Source organism: Sceloporus occidentalis, unplaced genomic scaffold, assembly GCF_023333645.1.
Source record: "Sceloporus occidentalis isolate IW3139 unplaced genomic scaffold, rSceOcc1.0.p SCAF_4, whole genome shotgun sequence".
NCBI lineage: Eukaryota > Metazoa > Chordata > Lepidosauria > Squamata > Phrynosomatidae > Sceloporus > Sceloporus occidentalis.
In genome coordinates, this window is record NW_028316984.1 from 168022956 (window position 1) to 168044882 (window position 21927).

Here is a 21927-nt window from a genome sequence, read left to right on the forward strand (position 1 = left end):
GGAGTTACCATAGTACATGTCTTATTTAAGTTCTTGACTACAGTACTAGCTATATAAGCCCACATGGGAAGCATGCAAGATTAGAAGAACTGCATGGTGCTCTAAACAAGACTATAGAGGTGCCTGTTAAAAGCTGCTTATGCAATAAGCAGCTTCATAGTTCAAACCTAACCCACTCCTAGGTTGTCAGTAACTGTTACAAATAAAGATCAGGATTGACAGGGGTTATAACTTTCACTCTCAGGGAGATGTGTAGACAGATTTGTTTCATGTGTATTTTGGCTGTGATCAGTATATTTGGGGTCAGGAAGGATTTTTCACATAGGCAATGAAACAGAGGCCATCCAAGGAAATTCAGGTCCACATTCTTGTGACCATATTCTTGTGATCAAGAAAGAATCCTCTCTATCTTCAGTGGTCTAAAGCTGCTGGAATATAATCTGAATAATAGAATACAAGAGACTGCAAAGGCCATCAAGGCCAACTTCTGTTATACAAGAATATACAATTGAAGCAATCCTGAAAGAATACTAAGTAAGGATCCAAAAAACAGGTGATTTTAAGCCAAAGTTAAGATGTTTATTAAGAGTATAAATTCAGGATAAAGATCTAGAAGTAACAGGAAGTTATACCCAGTGAAGAGACATTCATAAGATCAGACAGAAGACCAATGCTGGCCCAGTTTCTTCAGCTTAGAGTTGCAAAACTGCAATCCTTAAGGAACCCAAGACATCTGTATAATTTTAAAAGACACGAGGGCGAGAAACAGATGGGCAGATGGGGCGGCTTTAAGCTGCCCCTTCCAAAGACAGATTGAGGCCACAGCAAACACATCATGGCCAAAAGCCACCTCGAAAAGACCCGCTCTTTTTTTGGCCTGCTTTTTCCATCATGCTGCAGCCCCTCTGGTGGCATGTGGCGTGTAAATGCCATGCCGCCAGAGCGTCATGGAGTTGCTCATGTCTGAGGAGCCAGGTGGCTTCAAAATACCTTGGGGGCATGTGGCATCTACATGCAATGGCCCCAAGCCACCAGGAAGCTAGCCTTTAGAGCTGGTCTTTTCCAGCCCTAATTTCTCACTTTAAAGTCCTTAATTATCTCATTTGAAAATGCTGACATTTAAATAATTATGCAATAGTTATAAAGATCATAACTCATTTCAGCAAAGCCTTCGAATATTATCATACCTCCTAGAATTAATGGTGCCTCCTTGTTGTTTTTATAAGGGTTACAATAACTCTGGGGTGCATTTGTCACATGTGCTTCATTTAACAATGGCTTGGACATCACTTTTGCTTTCCTAAGATAACCTGATTTTGAGATTTCCCCAAAACCTGGACACAAAATACCACCTTTTTACCTTCCATGTCCTATCATGTCCATCTGGACAATCTTTGATCCATATCATCTTGTCAGCATTACAAATACTATGAAAATAACCCGCAGGTTGGAATGAGACAGAAATCTCAGCAAAACATTTTCTTGCTGAAGTGGAAGAGCTGGGTATTTGGTCCCTGTGCATAATTATCAGCCTTTTTTGTTTTTAAATGCCTTTGTATTAAAAATAAGAACTGGACCTCCAGTCCCTTCCAGTTGTTTTGTTGTTCCTTTTTCTTGGTATTTTTTTGTATGTTGATGTGACCACTGAACATAAGATGAGCCCTGAGTCCCTCACCTCCAGCAGTTGCCCAGCCCAGTTTAGATGGTCATCCCCAAATGCTATTTGGTTTCTGACTTGTGTAGCTGAAAATGTTTTGCCTTAGTGGAAAAAGCAAAGATCAAAAGCAATAGAAGGGAAGAAGGAAGGAAACTGTTAATCAAGTTAGAAGGATCCAGCTGGCAGAAGAAAGAAAACACATTGTCTTCCCTTACCTCTGCAGTGAAGAGGTTCTTCTATGCAAGAGATGAAGGATCACACACTCATACACACACCAGCACACATGCTTGCTTTTGTGTTACTGAAGCGTGCGAACTGCCTGCTAGAGCAAGGGGTGAATCAATATATTGCATTTGCAGCACAGACAGAGAGAGAGAGAAAGTATCTGAGTTTACTTTTTCTATATTATTTGAAATATATTTGTGCTCACTGTGTGGTTGTTTGGCCCCCAGTGGAGCTGTGTTGTATTTTGTGATGTAATCATTTCTCTGGCGATGAAATAGGCAGAAATCCTCTGTTTTGTAGATGCATGGGGTAACAGAAGCTTAAAATATTTCAATAGATGTTTGAGTAATGGACCGCATCCTAAAAACATTATATCCACAAGAGATATACACACAGTAGTCTCTAGCAAGGACAGCTGACCCTGATATTAGTCCAGTTTGCACTTGTTCCTTTGTGGTTCTGTTGCTTGTTCTGTTGCATGTTCTTGTCTTTATTCCACTTATAAAGACATTAGAAAATAAAACACCAAATTGTCCTTAATTTTCCATTTATTTAATTGTTTATCATTTTTGCTATTGATTTCATGATGAAGTGCACTGATAAATAGTATTGGACACCACCAAATTTCTGTCAGGGATGATGGGAGTTGTAGCTCTTCACCTCTGGCTCTAACTCACCACCTTGTTATGCAGCAGAGCTGACCAGCTTTGGTCAGTAGCTAATGCTTTTCTCCAAGCAGCAGAGTTTCAGAGAATAGGCTGAAGACCCTGACAAACTCTCCAAGCCTTCTCACTCTTCTTCCTCAGATGTCTCCAAACTTCTCCAGGATTCTGCTGACACTTGTATCTTCACCCAAGACACCAGACAACTCAGTAGTCTTATATAAAAGATCTACTTTATTCTACTATATAACAAATACTATCACAATCTCCAATACTCCAAACTACTCAACTACCCACAAAATACATCGGCAAACATAGCAATTATTATAGCCATTGTTAATCACCCCCCACTAGTCAGTTTCCACCCAGTGGGCGTGTACATCCATTTTGATTGGCTCACATAGTTCCACCCATACTTAAGAATTTCATCATTTCACCTTGTACACTTAATGAATCTCAGGTGTTTTCAATTGTACATTCTACAATTCTGTCCTTGACATTCAAGACTTCTAAATTACATTAGCTTTTTCACCTGTGTGGCTTCTTAATTGCTCTTGCTTAGTCATTGTGACTTTCACATACATGTTTTATTTCTTTCACTGTATAGCCCATGTTGCATTTTCCTTAACAATTTCATCCTCTACAGTATGTTTGTCCTTTTCGAGCTTTATATTTACCTGCCAATTTACATTTTACAGAATAACAAAAGTTAATTTTACAATGTTAACAAATGATCCTATCAGATATATCTATACAGAAGTGAAGAGGGGGAGAACAGCTAATTGAACATATTGAAACATGAGCAGTTAAAACTAAAATTTTAATATTACTTTGAATAGTAAACAGGGCTATTTAATATATGGAAAGTAATAATTCAGTTTCATCACCTACTCTATTTTAAAAAAAATAAAGCTGCTTCTAAAAAGGAAAGTAAGTAAATAGTAAACTAAGAAATAGACAGTAAAGATACAAAAGGTATACACCCATACATACAAAACACACACACTGTAAGTTTCTCTCAGGCCTTCTGTAGCAGTGAGAGATTCCCCTCCAGACTGCTTCATGCACATTTTTGTTTATTTTCATACATATATCTCTTCTGTTTCCTATCCTTAATCTACAAATTTAAGTTGATTCCGCACAAAATATAATTGTAAAATCAAGTTATATTCTCAAAATACATATCATTGTGACTCTTAATATGTCAAAACTGCTATTTTAATTGCATTGCAGTATTAAGGATTTTTGCATGACCCTGTCAAAAATGCAATTGTTGGCATAGTATACTGAGTGTGGGGATGGTTTGTGCTATTTACCTTCCTTATTTGCTGGGTTCTCCTTATTGCACCTCATTTGAGTGATTGTGATTGGGCTTGTTGTTCTTAAGAGTTGTCCACACTCTCTGTACACGTTAAAACTGTTACATTTTAATTTAGTGTTGGGATCATTTCCGAAGCAGTTAAAAGTTTATAATTGTGCCATAAAATAAAATTAATTTTGTGACATCAAAGTATCCATAGTTATATATATATCTGCTTCCATGAAGAAATATACCATAAATTACTGAATAATAGTGAGCACATGCTAAATGTTGAAAAATGAAAAAAGTTAGATGATGAATGGCAGAAATAGGTTTGTGCAGTTGTGAGAACAGAGCACTCCCTAGAGAAACATTCAAGGCCATTGGTGTTTATCTGGAACAGGCTATGCAACCAAGAATGCTTTTTTATTAGATATGCATTAGTTTACTGATACAAAATATTAATGCTTACCAAAGTGTGACTTTATCAACTAGATTATTATTGCTTTGCTCACTTCAGTTAATCCAGTTAATTCAGTGAAATGAATCACATATGTCAAGTTATAATTATTTTGATTACTAAAAAAGTCTTAACATATACCCAGAGTGCTACTATGCATGTATCTCTAAAAGTTTAGGCATAAGATGTATTCATGTCATTTCATGTTTGTTGATCTCAAGTATATCCTTGGTCTTCCTGCATGAGTTAGCCCGAGGCTTTGTAGTCTGCAAACCTCTTTCTCTCACCTCCGTGATCAAAGAGCACATATTACAGAATTTTTCAATACAAGTTCTTATGAAACCTTTAGTAAGCAAACTTACTTGATATATTTTTACCAGAAAAAAACTAAGCTTGCTTTATTTCTGTTAGTCCTTGGGGTAGGGGTGAGTGACTTCTGCTTCTGAATACGAATTTCTCTGGTTGTGAGATACACTATCTACCCTATTCCCCACTAAACAGATAGGAACTGTAATTTGGATTTTGGACATCCTTGATTTTGTCTCTCAAAGGCTTTTGAAATTGATATTGAAAGCCAGTAGGAATTGATATCTCGAGTTACACAGATGTTCCATGCTTTATTTCTGAAACACAAACTTAAAAGTTTTCACTTTTAGGAAACTGAAACTTAATCACAAAATTTACAAGAACTCAATTTCTTAATGTTGAATCATTTACCACTATTGTTTTGTAGTCTTAGGGAGAAAATAATATCTATTCCTGTACATTTTTTTTTCTGTGGATTTTCCACATTTCCAGTATGCCACAAGTATGTCATATCCTTTGAACTTTGCTCAAGGTTTTGGCCAGGTAGCCCTGGTGGTGGAGGGATTAAATGCCAGTACTGCGGCCACAAGGTTGTGTGTCACAAAGTTGTGAGTTTGATCCCAGGGCTGTAAGGTTCATTCAGCCTACCATCCTTTTGTAGATTGGTAAAATGAATACCCAGCTTGCTGTGGGCAATTGACTTACACATTGTAAACCACTTAGAGAATGCTGAGTTGACAGATAAGGGAGTATAGAACAGTACATGCTTGCTTACTTGTTAAAAACAACAACACCCTATATCAAATTTCCAACTCACTCACTATGTTTTTCATAGAAATAAATGTCTGTGTCCTGTTTATGTTTCATTTTTGCCCCACTGCAAGTTTTTTAAGTTTATACACAAGCTTTGAATCAATGTCCCTGGGAATATTGCTAAACAAGAGAGATTGGGCAGATTAATTTTGGACAAATCGTAGAATCACCCAGCAGGCAGAACCAAAAACAAACTCTAGAAGATTGTTCTGTAATCCAAAAATAAAGTTTGCAGGGAGTCTGGGAATTTTAACCCCAAAATGTCACTTGGTTAGCTTGGGGGATTCTAGGAGCCTTAGGTCAAGAAATGTAATTTTTCCAAGTGGTGCATTTAACATAAAATCCTTTGGGAATGGCAGTCAGACTTCAGCACTTGGCTTGTTTCTGCTGTTGCTTACTTTTTGGGACATACTTGTACTTGAGCACCCAAAGTCAGTATATCAAAATAAATGCTTTATTGAGTAAGGTAAAAGGAATTGCTGGCAAGACTGTAAATTCTTCTGCGGAACGAATGATAATTCAGCTCAGGAGCCCTTTTGTCCTGCGGGGAGGGGAATATAAATTCTCTGAAAGTATCTGCCGCTTGGAATTGCTTTGCATTCATCATGACAGCCTTCTGCATCATTCATGAATGTCATAAGAGACTAAAGAATTGGCACTTCATTGTGAGGATGATTAAACAGCCATTACACATGTCTCTTGCTTCAGCCCACTATTTCTGAGCAAATTGCATGTAAACCACTCCCACAGAACTGCTTCTTAATGGATGAATTTCCTTTTCCAGTGGCAGGAACAGAGGTTTGTTAAAATTACAATGGCATAGAAAATATAGAGGGAATCACTCTTCATCTACAGGCTTTAAAATTTTGCCCTGCCAAGACCCCTAGATGTCATTTCTCCGATGGAGGGATGTCTGGTTCACTCTGGATGTGACTTGCTTAAGGTAATAAAAGAAATCAAAGTTAGAACTAAGACCCAAAGGCTGATCTTATGGCAATATTCTAGACAAGCATTTAGACCCTTAGAACAGCCTTTCAAATAATTGTAAGTTTGTAGGAGCATGAGAAGCTTCCATATATACTATTGGTCCATCTACTTCAGTATTGTTTATATCATCCTTTTGGGGGGGGGGGGTACTTTGTGCTCTACCATTAATCTGCCATGGCTCCCTGATGTTTACTATTCCTTGCCAAATTCCCAGTGCGGTATAAAGGCAAGATATAAATAAAGTGATGGATAATGATGGAAATTCCATGCCGTATGATGTTTACATATTTTGTATATGTATGTAATTGAATTATTAGGGTGACCTTGAGTACTTCCTTGGACAATACCTTTAAGTAGCTATCTATTTGTGATTGGACATTCACAGCAATGTACTGCCTTCAGCATCAAAAACAGTTTGCTTCTCTGTACCAGTTGCTGGGAAACAGGTGAGAAGATACTACTGTAGAACATTTCTCTTATCATTTTGTTGACTATTATAAGAATGCATTACATGAGCAGCTGTCTGCCCCAGAATTCATCCCTTTGTGTTCTCTGACAGTATTGCAAAATGGTATCTAGGACTAGTTTTGACATACTCCCAACATTGTAACACTGTGTTATGATACGCATGCATACTAGAGGGTCTTACCACTAATTCAGTTGGGTATTTCTGTGTTTGTCAATGTCTCTCCAATTGTTTTGGGTGCAAATTACCCTCATTCAGCATAGTGTAGTGGTCTGAGACTAGGACTAGGACTCTGGAGAGTACGGGGTCAGTTCCCGGCCATGAAACCCACTGGGTGACCTTGGACAAGTCACACCTTCTCAGCCTCAGGGGAAAGCAAGTCCCATTCATCTCAATGGTGGTGCAATGTGTGTGGGAAGAACAGGGTGGGGCATCTGTGGATGACAAGTCTGTGGTTGGTGAGGACTGACTGTACAATTCTTTAGGTAACCATATCATGAGTTACCTATCTTTGAGATCTAGCTCTGTGTAAATCCAGCAATAGAACCTGTATCTGGGAGAAAAAAATGTCATGTCTGGCAAAGTTTTAAGAACACCTTGTATATCTCCTTTGAAGCTATCAAAACCCTGGAATGGATTCATCACCCATTGGCAAAGAAGCCATTAGCTGCCACTCTGTTTATGTGTCTGGGAGCTAGATAGACAGGGAACAAACTATAATCTATATATTTTCTTCTGCAAAATACTAAAGTCTTAATAGACTGGAAGAACACCAAGTAAGGGGAAGACATTCCTAGCAAATCACTTGCTTTCACCTTTCTCAGAACTTCAAAGAACAAGCCAGTCCTACTGTGAATCTCACAACTGCCATTATAGGCTGCTACTGATGAGGCACAATACGAATGAGGACATATGGGCTAAATAGTTGAATAAAGGACAAGGTGGTTTTCTTCTTTTTCTTAGTAGATTGACAGGAATCACAGCACTGATAATAAATAAAATAAGTAAATCAGTAAACAAGATTAACAACAAGATTAATCAACCAAATGGTTGGTGTCTTACTCTATTGTGTCAATGTTTTAAGTGTTTTCAAGGACTGTCCAGGTGTAAGGCTAATTTAACAACTGGCTCATTGAATTTACTAGGAGAATCTAAAACCATGGACCAAGGCAGAGACTTTCAGTGAAAACTGCTTTTCTCCAAAGAAGAAGAAGAAGAAAGAAGAAAAATATGAAACAGATAGCCTGGTAAATCCAGCTTCTGGGTGGCTTGGGAGTGGTGGTGGCATTTACACACCACACAGACGTGATGCTACAGTGGTGTGGCCTTTACACACCATACATTGCCAGAGCACCAGGAGCTGGCTTTGGGCTGGAAAAGAAGGCTTTTTGCCAGCCCAAATAGGAGCGGATCTTTTCTTCTCCAATTTAGGCTAAGTTTGTAGTGAATTGGGTGCAGTTGCTGCTGCACTGTGGTGCACGGCTTCATGGCGGCCCCAGTCTACAATTTTTGGGTGCTCTGTTTCACCCCTAAGATAAACAAGGTAGCTTTAATACAAACGGATTGTTGAGATATCTTCCCTTTACCATTAGCAAGACACAAACCAACCTGGTGGATAAAAAAGAAAAGAAAATGGAAGCCACATTAGTGCTTCTTTGAAGCAGGATGTTGAATTCATTGTTTTAATATATTTGCTGTCAAAAAAAAAAATCATTGAACTGGATTTGTAACTCAAAAGTAAAACATTTTAAAATTTTCATTTAAGAAATTTAACCTAGACACTTACTGGTTTCATTGCCATTGCCTTTCTAAAAGATGTACACTTTCATATTTGTAGGGTCTCAAACATTCATGTATTTGCTCCCTAGAGTTAAAGAAAATGCTGATTGACTTTCTTAATGGTTAATAAAGACAGTGAATCAGCAAGTTGCAATCAGAACAAAATCAACCAGATCAGAATAAGATCAGGATAAAGGGGCTGTTAAAATTAACAAAAGTATGTATTATTTATTTAACTATTTCTAATATTTTAGCACTTCATCCAAATGGATTCTAGGGCCATGTACAAAAAACATACCTGTAGAGCTCCAGTATCATTGGTCAGCATTGCAACAGGACTGCAAGAGAGTGGTTTTTCTGGTGGTATATAAGGAGCGTTTCATACCAGTTGTTTACATCATATTGGGAGTTTCAAAATGTGGGTGGTCAGGATTTCCTTGTGTTCTGCAGATGATTATTTAGGGTTCAAAAACAAGATGAATGGTGGCTGAAGTTATGCAGAAGAAGAAAAAAATACTATATTAAATGTAATGAACTGGAAATCCAAGAAATGATACTATTTCTGTTCAGTGATATTTCTCATACATAGAGGCCAGAATCCTATTGGGACCCCATTTAAGCATAAATATAGTTGCACCAGCAGCTGTGCTTTCTCAGAGACTGTGTAAATGTAGTCCCTTTTGTAGCCAATTCTTTTGTTAGCACTGCATCTCACTTTTGACTTGGAGGTAGAGAGCTAGTTGATCATTTTGCAAAAATGGGTGTTTTCATGGCCTTAGCACTCATTTGTTGGCACACAGCTGTGAAATCCATTGTAACTACATTATTATTATTTATGTGGTACTTCACCACAAACTTATATGGGTACTATTCTAAAAGTGCATAGGAGATTGGCCAGAAACAGTAAGTGAGAATGGGCATACAGACTAGCTCCACCACTGGCAACTCTGCATAGAGTGTGAGTATGTACAGAGAGATTGCTTTTGAGAGTACAGCTGAATACACAATGGCTTTCATGTGATCTGGAACGATCATTTCATAGGATGTCAAATCACATGGGAGTCTTTGCACATGCAGCTGTAGTTTTAGATGCTCCTTTCTGGCAGACATGGCATGTACAGATGCCAAGATATAAGACTAGTCAGTACCTGAGGTATCAGGATTGACATTAGCTGATCTCATTCATCCCATACATTTTTTCTACATGTAACACTTCTGAATGATACTATAGTACTGAAGCCATATAACCTGGAACTAGCGAAGGGCCTCTCTTCAGGCATTGGAATAGATATAGATATACTAGCATCAAAGAACTTCAGAACCATAATATTGATGGTGATGGGAGTTGATGATGCCAAGCAACTTTGCAGGAACAAACAAGGAACAAACATTTCTGTTAAGTAGACAAAGGACCCATACAGACAGGCCAAAATAAAGCTGCTTCGGGTCACTTTGGAGTTATGCTGCTTAAGTGATGCATGCGTCCTAAGAGTCCGGAAGCTGCGCTGAAGCTGAGCTGTAGTCCTTAGGACTGGATCGTGGCTTTGGCACAGCTTCCGGACTCTTAGGACACATGCATCATTTAAACAACATACCTCCAAAGTGACCTGAAGCAGCTTTATTTTGGCCTGTCTGTATGGGACCAAAGATAAATTTAAGACAAAACACAAAGGAAAATTCTGCTTTGCTTACAATTAATATAGGGGCCTAAAATGGACTCACTCACCAGTTAATCTAGTTTGTGGCGTACCCCATAGTTATTTTTCAAGAAATTGTGGGTGTTGTTATACTACTGATGGATAATTCCAGATTTGCTGCTTTGGTATCTTGCTGCCTTGCTTTCTCCAAGGACATTGTCTCCATGGGTTTGTATTAAGTCATTGCCAAGAAAAATGAAATCACATTTCCTATTGGCAGCAGGATAAAGTTTTGAACAATGTATCATGTAAAGATCAAATCTGAGCAGTTAATTTTCACCCATCTGGCTCTTCCTTTGGGAATCCATTTGGCTTATCCCTTACAACACTTGCCCATGTTGAATAAAATGGGGACATTTCAGACTTAATTTCAGCCAAAGAAGAAATGCATATATATCTTATTCATTTAAAATAAATGTTTGGTGTTTCAGTCACCCTTCATTATAGTCTGTGAATGGAATTCTAGGGAATATAAACTTAATGCATGTACTTTGATGCATAGAAACTTAGTACATTGGCTCAGAAAAAGCATATCTTTGTATTTTTGATCAGAGTAGATTCATAATTCATTGAACACCAATGACTTCTTTTCATTTGCCACACTGTCCTATCAAGGAGGTAAATCAAACCAATTTGTTCGTTGTTTTTATATTGTTTTGGCTAGATGAAAAATGAATACAAAACTCAAGAGACTCTTCAGAATAGATTGTCAGGACTCCATCACAAAAGAAAAAGGTGGAGGTCAACTCTAAACCAGCTGACATCCCTTCATTTGCACTTCTTTGGTGAACTCACAGAATGGTGGAATCAGAAAAGGATTGGAAGCCAGCTGTTCTGGCCTGGCAACAGAGGCTCTTTCCTGCCTAGATTAAGTCAGAAGTAGAATGTCTCCCTTCCTGTTACACAAATCTGTGGTAGAAGTAGATAGGTGTTGCATGAAATCATAGTGTTAATAAAACACAAACAAGATGGTGTTCTGGAGAAACTCCTGTTCAAAATGCTGGATGTTAGGAGTTAGGTTAAACATGACTCTTCTTCAGATTGAATAGTCAAGAAAATATAAAACATCTGGGCTGAAGACTATGGAACATGAAACCTTGTACCCTGAATTCTCAGCAGCAGTTTCCTTAGTTCATCATCTCAACTTGCTCTGTGCATTTTATACATGGATGGAAAACTGCAGAAGAAATGGAGGTCATTTTTCACCTTCTAGGAGGACTACATCAGCAGGTGGAACAAAACTGTTTTTGTTTTGGAATAATTTTTTATCAATTGGTTTTTTTTTTTTTAATTATGTGTGCGCAGTGGAGGTTCAGCTAATTGGGAATCTTGGGGGCTGTAGAGGGAAAACTGCTTTATTTTACAGTAGTTTTGAGCTTTTTGAGGCAGATGACAAATGGCCCATAATATTTTTTTAAATGCATGTTCAGCTGGGGACTTTAGAGCTGCAAAATGGGATCCATGAACCAGATGCAACCTGCACTTTATCCACAGCTGATTTTGTACTTATAATCACTGCAGAATATGCTAAGGTATTTTGTGTATGGCCATAGTTAAAAGTCAGTTTTTCTTTCACTGCTTTTGATTCTGACATTTTAAAATATGTTAGTTTGTTGCTGTTGGTTTTTTTTTTAAACTTCATTTGTTTTTTTAGTAGGCCAGGGTGAGGGTTTTGTTGTTGCCACAGTGAGGGAGTGTTGTTGGGTTTTTTAAAGGTGATGTGTGCAAATTATTCTGGAATTCCTGGAGCACCTTTTCTCTTTTCTCTCTTCTCCACTGAGCCCCATTAATTCCGTATAACTAATAAGAAACAGCGTATTGTCTGATCAGATTCTGAGTACAACACGTTCGTGAAGGAAAGTGACTTTTATTAATTTACTGTCATTTTAAAAAAGACAAACAGAAGAGGCATGAACCAGGTTGCTGCTACTATTTTGCATCAGGCTTCTCTGGAGATAATATATCTCTGCCTCTCTTTTTAATGTAGAAAAAGCCCACTATCTTGTGATTTTTTTAAAACAATGATGTGAAATTCTGTTTAATTAATGTTGAACAATGTATATCTTTTAAGAATGGATGGATGAGTTTCAGTGTTCATCTTGGGTCCCTGAGGATTTGTCTGACCAAGAGTAGAATCTTGAACAAAAAGCAGCAGGTTCATGAACTCTTTTAAGTGAGGAAGCATTGCTTATCAAGGTTTAGACTTTTGCCCTGGATGTGCTGTATTTTCATAGGACTCTTTCCCAGTTTTTATTTATTCTGAAGCAAGGCAGAACTCCTATAAAACAAAGAGAGGAGAAAAATAAGACTCCATCTTTGGGGGTCTTTAAACAGATATCTCACAAGAGTGCTTTAGCTGTCCATTCCCTCATGTCAGGTGGTTGGAACAGATGCTCCCTGTGGGCCCTTCCAGCTCTATGATTCCATGTTTCTATGAATAGAAAGAGATACTACCCATGCAGCTTATTATATACAGTATATATCATACATTATATCCTCCCCCCAAAATTCAATGGTTTTCTCCCTAGCAGGAAGGATTGTGAGAGTTTTGAGTATTTTACAATGATTTTATTGTTGCATTTTGTAACTTTTATGCAAAAAAAAGTACAGACATGTTTTTGCTCAGAAAACATTAGGTTTTGGGTTGGTTTGTTTGGTGGTTTTTTTTTTTTTTTGTTTTTTTTTGCCAAACCATGTTCTATATTTGTGTACAAAGCAAAATGATTTTTTTAAAAGTAAAAAAAAACTTATGATTTTTCATTTCGGTGAATTGCAGCATTTTTTTTTTTTTGGCAGAAATATTTGTGAATATTCTTTGTATCCCTAAGCAGGACAGAGTCTTCTTTCCTGAAAAGATTCCCAATTAGGAAAGATATCAAATGAACCCAAAGCATTTGACTGAAGACTCTCCAGCTCCTATGATAAATGCTCAGCAAACCTATTGTGCATAGAAGCAGGGTAGAGGAGAGGAGAAATGCTGAAGGACTTGTTGCAATTCGCTTTGTACAGCACTGGAAGACCTGAAACGTCTTACATTTATCATTAAGTGATCCCTGATTGTCTGAACTTATGCAGTATAGTAGAGGAACAATACTAAATAGGGGCATGATGCTTGCAAACAACCACAAAACTGAAAAAGGTCACTTTTCTTCGTTTGTGTAGTCATTTTCGTTACCCCTTGTGTAGTCATCTCCATTACTAAGTTGAAGAGCCAGTGTTGTGGCCAGCATGATTGCAAGGAACACTGTTGCCTTCCCACCAAATGGTACCTATTTATTTACTTGCACTTTTACATGCTTTCAAACTGCTAGATTGACAAAAGCTGGGACTAGTGACAGGAGCTCACCCTGTCATGCAGCACTTAGGCCTTGAACTGCCAATTTTACAGTCATCAAAGTCAACATCATAACTGCTGAGCCACTGGTCCCCTTATACAGGAACATGCTACCCTGGAATTACAGCAAAATCACCCTGGATACAGAATCAGTATCAAAGCATATAGTTTCTAGCCACAGCTAGAATTTATTTCACTAACCTGATTCTTACAGAGGTTATAGCTTCTGGGGGATACCCTTCAAATTGCCCAGCTTGCATGTCCCTTCAGGACTACTTACTTTAGAAGAACAGTTGTGTTGGATGGTTAGATAAAAGGTTGGTAGTTTAATGAGAGGATGGCATAAAAGGCTGTCAAGTGTGTATCTGTGTGAGTGATATAAGGATGAGGACCTGGTGAGTGGTTGTTGGATGCCTTTGTTGTTAGCTGGTAAGTAATAGCAAAGTGTTCTGCCAGATATGTAGTCCATAAGTGGTTTAAAGATGGTCCCCTTAGTGAGTCAACTGTAACAGAAGGTATTGTCCTTTGAGAATTAGTGTTCTGGTAGGAAGCAAAAACACACTTATAATAAGAAAGAGAAAACAACAGAGGTTATGAGAAGGTTCATGTCACCAGCCCACTCCTGACTCAAGACCTTGCCTGGCTATGCTTTAGTTAGTAGAAGGTTCATTTAACAGCCCCCACCCCCATAGGTATCTCTGACTTTAAGGCTTGCCTGAATATATCCTCACCATTCTACCAGACTGTCAAAATTTTAGACTAGCTATTGTCCAAATCCTGACTAAAGGGCCCCCTGTTTCTTTCCAGCTTATGTCCAAAGAACAGGTCTGTGCACTCTGCCTTACATCTGTAGCTTTCCACCCTTTCTGTTCTAGATATTTTCTGTCAGAGCTAGTCTGTCCATTTTTATTGGCTTCCTGTCTCTCCCCTGTCCCTTTATGCTAACCCCCAGCAAAAGCTTCAACTGAGGCCAGCAGCTGCCTCTCATCCACTACTGAGATCAGGGAGCTTTGAGCAGTCAAAATGGCGCCTCTGGTGAGCCATACCCTTCCAACATTTATGGAGCAAACTTACTCCATAAATTCAGAAGTGAACATAGCAACTTCTCCAAGACCGTTGAGCATGTTACTCAAAGATGTATATCTGGACTGAATGTCCTTTACTGCTGAGTGAGATGATGCAGCATCATTTGTATGCTCCACACTTCTATCTCTCCAGTTATTCATTATGAGAGCACTCCTGATCTATGCCCCCTACTCAGCTCCACTCTTCTTTTCTTCCCTGATGTATAGGCCATGCTCCTTTAGCTTTCTCTCTCATCTTGTTCCCTTGTTAACACCTTCTTACTGATAGCAGATTGCTTGAACCAGAAAGCCTTGGTATCCTGAGATAAGTACCAATCTATTATTTTGCATTTCCTTACCTTTGTGGGTCTGTTAGACCTTTCATCTTCTTGTAATGTAATCTTGTGTAAGCATTAAGCACCCATGTAAGAGCTTGGGCTTTGCTTGTTTAATTGCCACTTTATGGAGTTCCTTAGTGCAGTCCTCACTAAGATTTCTTTCCTGAGTCGAGCTGGTTCCTGCTGCATCAACCTAACTGCACTTTAATTGTTTGTGATGTATTTCTGATTCCATCCTTCCAGCATGTTGGTTACTAAGAATGTACGAGATAATTTCATCTGCTTGGTGACTTGAAAATCCAGCCAAATAAGAATCTGCTGTGGTAGTAAATTTGGCTTTTAGTTGAACTGATAGGTTCTTGCTAGCATGCCCTGAAAATTTACATAGTTACAATGATTAGTAAACACAATAGGATCTAAACATCAGCATTTTGGGCAACCTGGCAAGAGCCTTGTCAGATATACTGTTCTCAGCAGAAGATCTGTATTGAAACTGTGGGCATTCATGAAACAGGAACAGGAAAAGAACAGGCAAAGATCTTACTCCCCCGCCTTTACTTTTCAAGTGATCAGGACTTAGCAAAGGTCAGTTTCTCTTTTGTTAACCAATTGCTTAATATGCTCCTGATCTTTATACAGAACAATTTAAAAAATTAAGCTACCATCTACATTTACTAGAGATTACATGTAGGAGAACAAAGAGACATTAAAAAACTAGGAGAGGGTGGCAGACCTCCCCCCTCATTCGCCGCATACATTATATCAGTAGAAATTGTATTATCATTTCTATTCTCAGACTTTACTGGATTAACAGAATGAATAGGTGCTTTATTCGTCACAAAGGGGTTCAAGACCACACTCAGAGATGCATCTATATTAATTAAATAGTTCTACTATCAGATGAATTTATTACCAAACTTTATGGCCTTGTATATTTTGGCTTGCAATACATATAGCTAGAATCTCCATCCTATTTTCATTTTTACTCAGTATGCCCTCCCTTGCCCTTTGTGGGTCCTGAATGAAACTTTGCAAGGCTTTGGAACCCCATGAGCCCAGTTACCTTTGTTTTGGTGAAATGCCATAGGGAGTTCAAGAGGTATTTTGAGTACACATAAATACATTTTTAAAAAAAAGATGGGGAAGCAAGGAATGCAATCCCCTGAGATCTAAGGAAGAGTGGGTGCAGCCCCCATAACCCTTGGGTAGACCAGATATTACGTATGAGTGGTAGGCATGGTATTAGGAATGGGAGTTTCCTCTTCCCACAGTCCCAATTCATAATTCAAATCATCCTGTTCAACATCCAGAGCCTGTTATCATGGTTGGTTGAATATCAGGCAGATGGTTTTCTCAGATAACTTAACACAAAGATGTGGCGCTGATATATCAGAAAACTGATGTGCTTATAGCTCACCTTGTTTCCTCTAAAATATCCTGTTGCTTTCAGGTGCAATAGGGGCAGCCAACCTTTGCATAAGATTCAGCTGCCAGTTTTGGCAGTTTCTTTATATGAAAAGGGTAAGGGCAGCAAAAGGTCTTGGTGACAAATCTTGGGCCCAATCTTATGGTTAGGTTTCTGAGGTTCGTAGTATATGACATAATTCAGAGCTTGGAAAAAGTTACTTTTAGGATCTACAACTCCATAAGCCTCTAGCCAGCATGGTCAAGTAGACATGCTGATTGGGTCATTTGAGCAGTAAAAGTCTGAGAATATAACTTTTCCAAGCTCTGATGTATTCCAATGTGAGCAGGTGTAGTCCCAGAAAGTTTTTTCTCCAAACTGAATGTCCAGTTTTAATGTACAGAACTTAGATTTGTTCAGTGCCTCTAATATAAAGATGTTCTTGTTGTTGTTCTTGTTGTTGCGTGCATTCAAGTCGTTTCTGATATCGCAACCTTAAGGCAAACCTAATATGGTGTTTTCTTGGCAAGATTTGTTCAGGGTTGATTTATCATTGCCTTCCCCTGAGGCTGAGAAAAATGGGTGGGGAAGCAGGGGATGCCATCCTCTGAGATCTGCTGAGGAGTGGGTGCTGCCCCCAGACCTCGTGCGGTTTTCTTGGCAAGAATTGTTCAGAGGAGGTTTGTCATTGCCTTCCCTTGAGGCTGAGAGCATGTGACTCACCCAAGGTCACCCAGTGGGTTTCGTGGCTGAACGAGGAATTGAATCCTGGTCTCCAAAGCTGTAGTCCAACACTTTACATCTATTTGGTATTAATTTATTTTAACAATTCTAACCTGCCTTTGAAGATACAATTTAGGAACCTCACAATATCCCAGTCCTGGGAAAAGAGCGGGAAATAAATAAATAAATAAATAAATAAATAAATAAATAAATAAATATCCTTTGAATTTTTCTAAAAACTGTATAGTGTTTCTGAAGATGTATACCACTTTGGGTTTCATACTCAGAGAAAGGCATGATATAAGGTAAATAAATAAATACCCTTCAAAGTGCTACCTGTGAATTTTCTACAGATTTATAAAGTTGTGTACATCTTTATGTCAGCTTCCATCTTGCTAGGCACTTCAGTGCCATGACAGGCCAATCATTGTAACTGAGTGTAATTGGCACTCATCAGGATTCTGTCATGCATTATGGGCAACCAAGTGGCTCTTGGGAAAATGTGTGAGTGTTTTTCAGAAGTTGGTCCTCTCAAAATTTGTAGTGAGTAGAAAGAAGGCCATTTTCAAAAGTGAAGTGTAATTTTACTGCATTTGTAATTTAAATTAAAGCCTGCCTTAACAAGAACGCATCTTTCTTTCTCTCTTTTTCTCTCTCTTTTTTCCCCTAATGGCTTTCTTCTACTTTGCATACAGCATTAGCAACAGTCACAAATGGCTCATTTTCAGCTAATAAATGGTATTAAAGGTACAAATGGACGTAGTGCACAACACAGGGCTGCTGCCAAATATGGCAGCCTCGTATCAAAACCTCCTTCTCCTGGTATTGTTAGAATGGCAGACTACATTTTATTTCCTGCATTTCTTTACCCCTTTCCCAAAGATGCATACGTAGGGAAATACAGGTTGTGATGGTGTCAAGGCAAGTGCACACTGCCTCAATATAAGAGGGAGAGGTGGAACAGCACAAAATAGGGTTACTGCAGAGTCCAGTTCTACCTTGAATGCCACTAGCAACTCCCCTAAAAAAAACCCAAAACAAAAAGCACTTCTAGGTATTGCTTTTGTGATGATGTGAGCCACACTGCCAGCAGGAGCTGATGAGGCTACCATAGGCAATTTGTTTCATGCTCTGATTTGTATTGTGTCATGTTGTGAGCAGATATAATGTGAAACATAATAACTAGGTAATAACTGAGAGGGGGAGATTATTGAGAGTTCTTCCATTCACAGTAGGTTGTTTGAATTGTCTACACATCAAGGGGAGCCATGTTAATTCATTATTACAGACAGTTCTAATTAATATGAAGGTGTGACTAGTGTTCTTGGGACAAGCAGAGGGGATATAAATGCCATGAATATCTTACACCAAACACAGTGGAATCTAGGAAGTATCACAGGACCAAACAGAATTAGAGGTACAAAACTTACTATCAGAAGCTCTTTCAGGGAGAAGGCATGTACAAGGACAGGTATGGAGTAATGGAACTGTGTGAAGTGTTCAGAGAAGTGCATGCATTGAGAGGATGGATGAAATGAGCTAAAATGGAAAGGAGGGATGGAAAGAAGTTTTGTTGGACTTAACAGTCTCTATAGAAGTAGTATTTATGTACTTCCTGAGACCTTTTTTTGCCAAAAAATGCACTGTTCATCTCAAGTATGTAAGTATTTCTAAGTCTTATGATGTGTTCATGAGAAATAAGGATGGTAATAGACAACATGTGTGCTTTCAATTATGAAAGACTATAATCACATCATTGAAATAAATATACAGGAGCACAATTTGGTCAATGGGTAAAACTTGCAAAATTAAGTAAAACTAAGGAGTATATCACACGGAACTTTTTGGTGGTGTTGTGGTTCAGTTCCACCTCACTTCCGAAGTGATTGCACTTCCAATGATGTGGTTTCATGTCATAAACTGACTGTTTTATCAGACGCCATTGATTTCTATGGGAGCCCCTTGCGAATTGCTTCAGTAGTGTTTCTGAAGTCACCCCTCATTTTGGTTAAAAACAGGAAAAAAGTGACTCCAGAGAATTCGCTTCCAGGCTGCCTTCGATTGCACTGCAATTTGTTCTGGTGTGGAAAAGCACTCTGATGCCACCCCCCTTGGCCCCTGCGTCCTATTTGGTCATTCCCCTCCTCCTCCTTCATGCCATCCCCTCCTTCAGCTTCCCACCAACCCCATCATCCCCTGCCTTCTCCTAGACCCCAATCTGCTCCCCTCCTTCATCCTCCCACCAATCCCATCATCCCCTGACTGCTCCTGCATCCCAATCCTGTCCCCAGGGACCCCCAGTGACCTATCCCATCATCCCCTGACTGCTCCTGCATCCAGATCCTGACCCCAGGGACCCCCAACGACCTATCCCATCATCCCCTGACTGCTCCTGCATCCCGATCCTGGCCCCAGGAACCCCAGAAACCTATCCCATCATCCCCTGACTGCTCCTGCATCCTGATCCTGGCCCCAGGGACCCCCAGTGACCTATCCCATCATCCCCTGACTGCTCCTAGACCCTAATCTGCTCCTCTCCTTTAACCTGCCACAGATCCCATCATCCCCTGCCTCCTCCTTCACCTCGATGAAGGATGACAGCTAAGGAGGGGGCAGGGAAGGAGGGCAGCGTCCAGAGCCCCACTGAGCATGCCCAAGGTGCTGATTCGAATTGTTGAACCCTCAAAGTATGCTCTGGTGTGGTAATACAATGTGCACTAACTCCCCTTTGCTTGAGTTTGCATCACGTGACTGGCTTGGAATCGAATTGATTTCGCTTGCCCCTCACTTCGGAAGGACAACAGAAAGGCAACCAGGTGTGGAAAAACATGACGTTTTAACCTCAATCCGAATTGCTAGAGAGGAGTAACTCTGGATCTGGTGTGAAAAAAATCACACTTTGCACTGCTAGAACAGGAGTGACTGTGGATCTGAGCTGCAACCCCCCCCCCCATGTGTGATAAGGTCCTTCGTGAAATACATACATTTGGGGGCAATGTTAAAATTTAAATGGATTTCAGTGTGGGCAGTCTTGAAACTAATGCAAAATAAAGGAAGGAAGCAAATTGGAGTGGAATTGAGAGAAAACTGAGAGATTTGTACATGCCTGCATTGTAACCGTAGGCACTGGGAGAATCAAATAGTGGGAAGGCAACTGGTAGTTATCAAGACAAGAAAGCAAGAACTCTGTTGGGTAAGACCAAAGGTCCATGTTGCCCAGTATAGTGTCTCTTTCTTTGGAAAGGCCAGGAACATGGCATGACAGGAGCAACCCTCCTATGAGCTTGCCACCCATCTCAACAAGTTCTTGTGAACCAAGACGGCTGACTAGTTTATTTTATTAAAGTATTTCTAACTTTGTCCCCTCCCTATCAGGATCCCCCTTTCTGTGGCAATCTTTGGAATGCAAGTCTTTTCTCCACAATGTGTACATTACATTACATTAAACATCCACATGTAGATGATGGATTCAGCTAAGCATAGATGCCTCATCTACTGATTTAACAGGGTTGGGTGGGGATTGTTGTTTTGCTGTGAAAGCAATGCAACTTTTTGTATTGTTCCAGCTTGTGTTCATGATAAAGAAATTGTGGGTGCTTGATAAAACCTGCCAGTTTTCTAGCTTGTTTTAATATGGACATGGGTGCCTGAAGCATTCTTTTAAAAACTGTGTACAGTACCATTTATTAAACTACATACAGTAATGCCTGTCTCCTGTGATTTATTCTCCCCTTAAAGGAATCACTACTTAGCTGTTTGTGATTCTTTTGTTACATTCACCAGAAAAAGCATGGCCATTGTTTTCAGCATTACTCAGATAGTGTTCATCTTTGTCCAAATGCCATAATACTTCAGGTAGCAAACTTAGTTGGAGGCAGAGGATCTCAGAAGTTTGTAGTCACTCTTGGAGTTGACTATTGTGGCTGATGGTTTTAATGGATTTGGCAGATATGAAATCATCTCACCAATGAAAGCCTCCCTAGGGATGGTAGACTGAACCATCAAGAGCCACCAAATAGTACAGTGAGGAAGACTGAAAGTGTTTTAATACGTGTTGCAAAGCTGTGAAAGGAATTTCAGTGCAAAAGAAGCCTAAATGGGTTGTATCCCAGTGTATAAAGGTTTTTAGAAGCAATTCATTATCTGCTCTGTGTAGAGTTGGGAAATGTTTGCACATCTCTTTTTAGTGTCTGCTTAGGTATTAATTCATTTTGTTCATGTCTTTAATTCCTGGAGATGTTGCCTCCTAAGCCTTGGACTTTATTTCCTCTAATGAGTCTTGTCTTTATGCATATTGTTATCTGTTGCCATTGTAATGCTGACACTACTGGATAAACTAACTCCTTCTCTGCTGTTTTTGTTTTACAGCTGGTGCCACCTATATCTTTGGGAAAAGTGGAGGCCTCATTCTTTACACTTGGCCAGCGAATGACAGACCCAGCACAAGGACAGACCGCCTTGCTGTTGGTTTCAGCACAACAGTAAAAGATGGCATCTTGGTTCGGATTGACAGTGCCCCTGGTCTTACCGATTTTCTACAGCTTCACATAGTAAGTGCCTTCATTTCTGTTTCAGTCTCTGCAATTTATGAGACTTCACTGAAATTCCCTCCATGCTTTAAACATACAGGTCATAAATGGAACATATAGGAATGTGTACAATAGTTTGTCATGCAGAAAAGCTGTGACTGAATTGAATAGTGTTGTTTTTA

At 39.2% G+C, this 21927-nt stretch overlaps 1 protein-coding gene across 23 annotated transcripts in view; it reads left to right on the forward strand.

The window, feature by feature from the left end:
- The window catches only part of NRXN3 (neurexin 3), a 1638958-nt gene that overhangs the window by 1179341 nt on the left and 437690 nt on the right, over positions 1 to 21927 (forward strand). For all 23 annotated transcript variants that reach the window (XR_016281009.1, XR_016281010.1, XM_089522303.1 and 20 more), the window contains one exon: positions 21585 to 21766. Coding sequence is in view for 21 of the 23 variants with exons in the window: in XM_089522303.1 (XP_089378429.1) it covers positions 21585 to 21766 (182 nt within the window). In the remaining 2 variants the exon portion in view is untranslated. The remainder of the gene's footprint in view (positions 1 to 21584; positions 21767 to 21927) is intronic.